This window comes from Neolamprologus multifasciatus, chromosome 7, assembly GCF_963576455.1.
Source record: "Neolamprologus multifasciatus chromosome 7, fNeoMul1.2, whole genome shotgun sequence".
NCBI classification, from domain to species: Eukaryota; Metazoa; Chordata; class Actinopteri; order Cichliformes; family Cichlidae; genus Neolamprologus; species Neolamprologus multifasciatus.
The window spans coordinates 63,057,579-63,064,385 of record NC_140445.1 but is presented as its reverse complement, the minus strand read 5'-3'; the positions used below and the strand labels follow the sequence as shown (position 1 = coordinate 63,064,385).

The 6,807-nt window shown below is 40.7% G+C and overlaps 1 protein-coding gene across 2 annotated transcripts in view; it reads right to left on the bottom strand.

Annotated features, from left to right (window-relative positions):
- The window catches only part of abtb3b (ankyrin repeat and BTB domain containing 3b), an 88,079-nt gene extending 83,616 nt beyond the window's left edge, over nt 1–4,463 (bottom strand). The window contains exon 1 of one of the 2 annotated variants that reach the window (XM_085166608.1): nt 3,372–4,463. In XM_085166608.1, coding sequence (XP_085022734.1) covers nt 3,372–4,221 — 850 coding nt within the window. In that variant the 5' untranslated portion in view covers nt 4,222–4,463. The remainder of the gene's footprint in view (nt 1–3,371) is intronic. The other variant, XM_085166607.1, reaches the window with a different exon arrangement.
- Between the last annotated feature and the right edge of the window lie 2,344 nt (nt 4,464–6,807).

The window sequence follows — 6,807 nt, the reverse complement described above, 5'->3', positions numbered from 1 at the left end:
TATAAGCTGCTGTGAAACTGAAGCCCCCTTCTAAAAATGACTTAAGGTATTTGAACCTAAATCTTAAAAAAAGAAAAACATCTTATTGAATTTGTGACAACAAAGAAACAGAAATAAGCTTTGGCTTGAGATATTCATAAAGGCTTCTTCACAAAGATGGGTCACTAGCTTTAGCATAATATGGATAAATCACCTAAATTACTCCCACTTGGCTGAGTAAGACAGAGAGAATGGATAGAGCGATATAGAAGTTCAGTTTGGCAGGCAGCGACTCTGGTAAGGTCAAACCACCCTCAGACTGGATGGCTGTTTGGTTTTAGTAGGAAGAAAACAAATGATGTTGTGTTTCAGCTTTCTCTGTCTCTGTAGGATGCTTTAACGAGGTCTTGCCATTAGAACAGAAAATAATAATAATAATAATAATAATAATAATACATTTTATTTGAGGGCGCCTTTCAGAAACCCAAGGTCACCTTACAATAAACACAATTAATAAATAAAATAAAATAAAATAATAAAAATGTGGTAAGGGATGAGCTTTTGAACTCTGTTATATTATCACCTCTTAGGCAACTGTTTGCTAGCAAGTTCCTATCTTGTAGATACAGAAATATGTCTTCATTTTGTCAAATTTCCTGCCACCTCCTCAGTGTCTACTCTTACTTTCCTTTTAAGACTGCTTTTGCCTCTAAATTTAATTAAGCTATAGATTGTTTTTTCCTCTCTGTAGCTGTTAAATGATTCACTGAGTTCATTAGCTTGCCGCTAACATGTATCTGCTGAGGTGCTAGGCTAAAAGTATTTGAAAACTGACAAAAAATGCACTAATACAGGTAGGTGAACCAATAAGCTCTGTAAAGCTGTAAACCTTTTCAAACATTCATATCTAAAATATAGATTTTTAGTGTTTTGAGGTTTATTTTTATGCTAGTGGTTTAATAATTACTACCTAACCCTTTAACAAAATGCTATATTACACGGTATTGCATGATTTCATTCACTACGTTATTTTCCTAGCCTTGAGCTATATGTCAATATTCCATATGCTCCAGATATTTTATTTGCATCTTATCCAATTCACTAATCCGATACACCAGTCAGCACTCATCACACCTCTTCCACAGCTGGAGCCTCACCGCATGCCAAGTGGCCCGAGTGTGCCTTCTGAGTCAATCCTGATATTTAGTACTGCGCGCTGTGTCTTCATACTCTAAGCTCTTACGTTCTATTGTGCTACTTTTAATTGTATGTGGCGATTCTGGCATTGTTGCTCGTGGAAGTTCAGTGTGTGTCGCAATCACTACGAATAAATGCACACGCTATGCAAAAAAGCTTTTATAAATGAGTAGATAAACACAGCAAAAATGCAGATGCTTCCACACAGGTGCACTACATGGTACAATTAAGCAATTATCATCCAATCATGCAATGTAGCATGTATAAAACTGCTGAGCATGCTCAAGTGATTCTGATTCTGTGTCAAGATAGCATAAAAACTAAGGGACTTAAAGAGGGAGCACAGATGGCAGGAGTCACAAAGAATATCCAACTGAGTAGAGTTTCATTAAGAAATTCAGTCTGCATTACAACTATCAGAAAGACATCAGTAATCAGTGTTGAACATAGAGCATATGTGATAAACATGATGCTTGCGTGAGTGTGGTGTGTAGCAGAATGAAAGCAGAAGATCTCTTCCTCATGTGACTGAGAATATGTTTGCAGGACGTGATCAGACTGTCAGCAAGAACAGCCCTGACAATTACATAGAGAGGGATATTAGATGGGTTGCAGCGTATAAACCCCTCATTACAAAGATGAATGCACATTTGACAGTTCAGTGGTGCAAAAAAAAAAAAAAGCTTAGGCACTGGTCTACAGAGATGTGGCTACATCCAGATGAATGAATCTTCATTGTGTTCTTGAGTGAGCGAGAGCGTTTGTGGCAGGCCTGAACGCTTGACCCCTACACCGAAAAATTATCTTTAAGGTGAGCGCTCTTTTCCAGGATGATAGCGCCCCATCCATAGATCACATAGGGTCATCAAATGGTTTGATGAGTATGAAAATGGGGATTGTTTGCTATGGCCTTTGCAGTCACCTCATAACCATACAATTGAACATTTATGGAAGATTCTAAACAAGTTAGATAATCAAAATATCAAATTAGGGAATGCTGGAAGAATGATATTTCAGTCCTAAAGCAGAGTTCCAAGAAAACTGGAGGACCAGGTACAGTGCAGCTGTTCTTGTGGCACGTGGTGGCCTTACACCATACTGAGGTACTTTGTTTTTCTAGTAATTTGTCACATGTCTCTAAACGAGTCTCACTAAATAACTACAATCCTGTACCACTGTGAACAAATAAGCAAGTAAATTGCAAACCAACTGACATGCACTTAAAACAAGAGGCACAGTAAAATGAAGTACTATTCTCTTCTGTGGGTGATTCATCAATACAGTCACAGTCTTTCTAACTTTGTCTCTCTGTCTCCCTCTCTTTCTATAACTCAGTTTTATTTGCATCACTCTGCATAATGCACAACAGCACACACGTCCCCGGGGCCTTTTTTTATTACGTAAACCTGTTGCAAGAGGAGTCACAGCAGCGCTTTTACAACATCCATCAAAACAGGGGCAAGAATGTCTTAGAGTGGTTACGGATGTATTGATGGTTAAAAGGCAGTGAAGTCAGAATACTATTAGACTTGTCCTTTGAATTCAGATATTTTCAAAGACACCAGACAAAAAGTATTATTAACACTTGAAAAGTCTGGGTACTCTGTAATAGAATCAGCTGCTATACCCAGAAAATAAAAATCCTCTCTCTGGGTGAAAAGAACAGAAACTCATCTCTGCATAGCATCACTGCAGGCAGAGCCCCCTTTACTGAAAGCCCTCAGAGTGAATAACTCAACCCAGGGATGAGGGATGCTGTGCTCACCCATTTTGAACAAAACAGCCACATACAGTATGAGAGAACAGCAGCTCCAGTCTAACTTTGCACAGAGGACAAACGAGGCAATCTGGACAAAAGGGGATCAGTTTCGCACGAAGACCAACTGGTCAGTGTTCAATTGCTTGCAGCACCTGTACTCTTGGAAAGCACTATTCTAGCTGCAGGGATCCCTTCCTCCTGTCATTTAAAGTTTCACAGTTCTTTGAGGAGGCAGGAGCTGCAGGAATCCTGCAGAAAGTGAACCTGAGAGAATGCAGCCTACTTATTTCTATAAATCTTCAATGATTGATTTTAAAACCTGCTGTGGGGAGAGAGAAGTAACTCTGCAAGTGGCATAATTTAAAATGTGTACATGTATGAATGCAAAGTGGAGAGGGGGTTCTTGTTAAATTGACCTGCTTTATCCTTAACTTACCATTTGCATTCTTCCCGCAGATCAGGTGTTGCCAGGGTTGCAAAGAGCCCCATATCTCTGCATCACTGTTAACGGCCTGCTCCAGGATCTCCACAGTAAACTTGGGGATCCCGTTATCCCGCTCCAGCAGCGCACTGCGCAGCACCCGCGCGTACACATCGCGGAAGAGGTTTTCCATGCACGCGGCCAGGTAGATCGCCGCGTGCTCATGGATCCTGACTGCTACCCTGCTATCGACCATCCACCTGAAGAACTTCCCCACGTTAAAGATGAGTCCGCATCGCGCCGACTTGCCGCGGGTGAACTTGTCCTCTGTGCTCATGTTGTACAGTGACAATGCACCGAGGGCCCCGCTGATGCAGTTCATCGACACGGTCCACGCCAGGACCATCTTTGTGGCACTTTGGATCTCATATTTGGTACACTTGGCGTAGCGCAAACTCAAGCGCTGCGCCTCCTTGGCGACCCTGACCAGGGCCCGGCTGACCAGAACCGAGAGCCTGTGCAGGACGTCCTGCTGTGGTGTCGGCAGGCTCATCTCCTCGTCCTTGCTCAGAGCGCTCGCCACTTCCCCGAGGCTCCACGGCACATCCTCAAGCTCGGGTAGTTTAGCGCATTGCACGGTGCACTCCAGGATCTCGGCGTCTTCGACCAGGACCGTGTTAACAGTGTCCAGACTGTTGTGTCGACTGTGCATCGAGTCGGTTAAATGCCAGTAATTCCCTCCATGTGCCTCTGAGCAGCACAGCGACGCACTGGAAGACCTGAAGGAGTCGGCGGCTCCACCATAACCCGAGTCTAGCGTCAAATCCTCCAGGGTCCTTGCTACTGACTTGCTACTCCTTGCCATAACTGCGCTTCATACTGTAAAAAGAGGGCTTGGAAAAAGTGGGGGAAAATACCGACGAAGACGCAGTGTGGATACACAAGCGCCTTCCACGAGCTTTTCAACTGAAATGTTTTATTCTTTTCCTTTTTTCTTTTGTTTTCTTTTGGAACTGTCCATGCAGGCATAAAGTTAAGAGTAGTATCTCCCTACAGTGCATCAACAGTCACACGGTGCCGTTCAAGCGCAGAGGCTGACAGATGGAGGCGGGACCGGAGAAAACAGAGCGCAGCTGTCAACCAATGGACTCTCGGGAAGAATCAGCAAAGCGTTTTAATTGGATCAATAAAAAAAACCATCGATATAGCTTCTGATAAAGATTGTTAATATGAATACAAACAGTAAAGGACGGGAGTACTCCGCTCATTTTCCCCCTTTCTGTCGTCTACTCCTTATAAAAGTTTGCTTCCTCAAAACTCTTGAACCGCACATCCTGTAAAATGACCAGTCAGACAAAAGACACAAATTGCACTGAATAATCTATATTTTAATATAAAAGCGACTGCTTTTATGTAACTGTGTTTAGAGGACAAACCCGCCAGAGGCACAGACTTTTCAGTTATTTTCTGAGGGCCCATGTCTGATCGTAACATGACTCAAGACCATTAATAATAGATTGCATGCATAATGTATCCTTCTCTGTTCCTCTGGAGGAGAACTCGTTGAAAAGATCGGAATTACTTTCAAGGTCATTATCTAGGATCCCTCAGGGTCTAACGCTAGTTTCTGCGTTTAGTTTTTTGCCCTTCCCATGGGCCATCGCGGCTTTGCAGGATCTGCATGAATACATTAAATAAAGCAACACCGAGCGATACACTGTAGAAGTATTCTTTACTTTGGCGTAACAGCGATGATCGTGCATTTACAGTAACACTGTAGGCTAATCAAAGAAATGTAAGGCTGACAAAAAATAAGGTTGGTGCAAATAACTTTTGGGTTCAGTGGAACAAAACATGGCTGAGTGTAATTAACCTAAACTGGTGGTATTTACATTTTAGTTGCAGTACTTTCTGCACTGGACAGCAGCTTGGAGCAACAGTGAACCCTGGTGTTAGCTAATAAAACTTCAGTTTATTGACATTTTAAAACAATCACAAGCTCCAACAACAACTTCATCACACAACTAGGATTGGACGATGACTGCTTTGTACAATTAATGTGGCAATGTAACATAAACCTGCTGCATAGTGGTTTAAAATTACATTAAAATGCACCATGCTCCATTTGGCAGGATAACACGGACACTCCCAATCTATATTATTAAGTACACCTAGTTTGCAAAATCCCTTATTAATGTGGGGCCAAAAGCTTTTCCATTTAAAGAGATGAAGGAGCTTTGTTAATAAGCTACCCTGATGCACACAGAACTGACTTTCTGATTATTATCATAGTACTTTAACTTGTTATTATAAAGTAAAACATCCTTCTGAGGCATTCTGATTTCGGTTTTGTGTCTTTGCCAACACATAACTGCATGTCACAGCATTTTAGCACATATTTTCAAGTCAATATTATGCAAAGTCATTATTAATTAATTCATAAAATCAGTGCTCAGTTAGAATATATATTTTATTAAGGTAAATACAGTATATACAAGCATATGATACATGTAGATATTTCTTAAAAGCATAATCCTGTATTCTGTGATTATGGGATGTGAGCAAACAAAGTCATATTTCTACAAAACCACACGTTAAAACTGTCTTATGATCTCTCTCTGGTCCTCATGTAAATGGGGGTAAATAGAATAATATCCTTATATAGAGAGGTTTTAAAAAATGTTCAACAGAAACACATTAAATGTAACCGAAATGAGAAGCGTCTGTATCAGTAACAATGAGGAATCTCGTGCTCTTGGGCCACTGTGATGTGGCCTGATGTAGATTGAGATCTGCCTTCAAGTATGCATGCTCTTCTTCTTCTTCATCCTGTCACACATTTTGGAAGGCTGCACACACATTAAATGTTTACTGCAATATATGTCCTCTTTCTCCAGGTTCACTGAGAAAAACAGAGCAAAAGGCTGATTGATTTGTGTCTGCACTATAACCTTCATGATTGGTCTATAGCTGCTCTACAAAGGGAAAAAGCTGCATTGCTCATTCATGTTCAGTTAAATAGATTATTATAGGCTCAAATAGCTCTAATAAAACAAAAAGGAAGATTAAGACAGAAAAACCTCAAAGTTTGTGAAAACTGACTCAAAGGCAAAAACGTTAAAGTGCACTTTGATCCTCTACAAAAACAATTTCTGGTTAATTCTGCCATCTAGTGGCAATTTGTATAAATGTAATAGGATGTTTTTGACTGCATCCCCACCACCCTTTTCAACATAATTATTAGAGTAACCTAACTTTCTTATAGCCAGAGAAATCTTTAGGCTTCTCTGATTTTACAGTAATTTTTCAAATATTAGCAGAGAATAAATGATGGAAAATGACTTTTTTTCAGGAATGTTTGATGCATATCCTTGAGAAGCCAGAAGGTCACAGTGGAAAAAGCCATCAGACATTGGAAACAATTACTTTTCAATGCACTCAGCAAAAAATA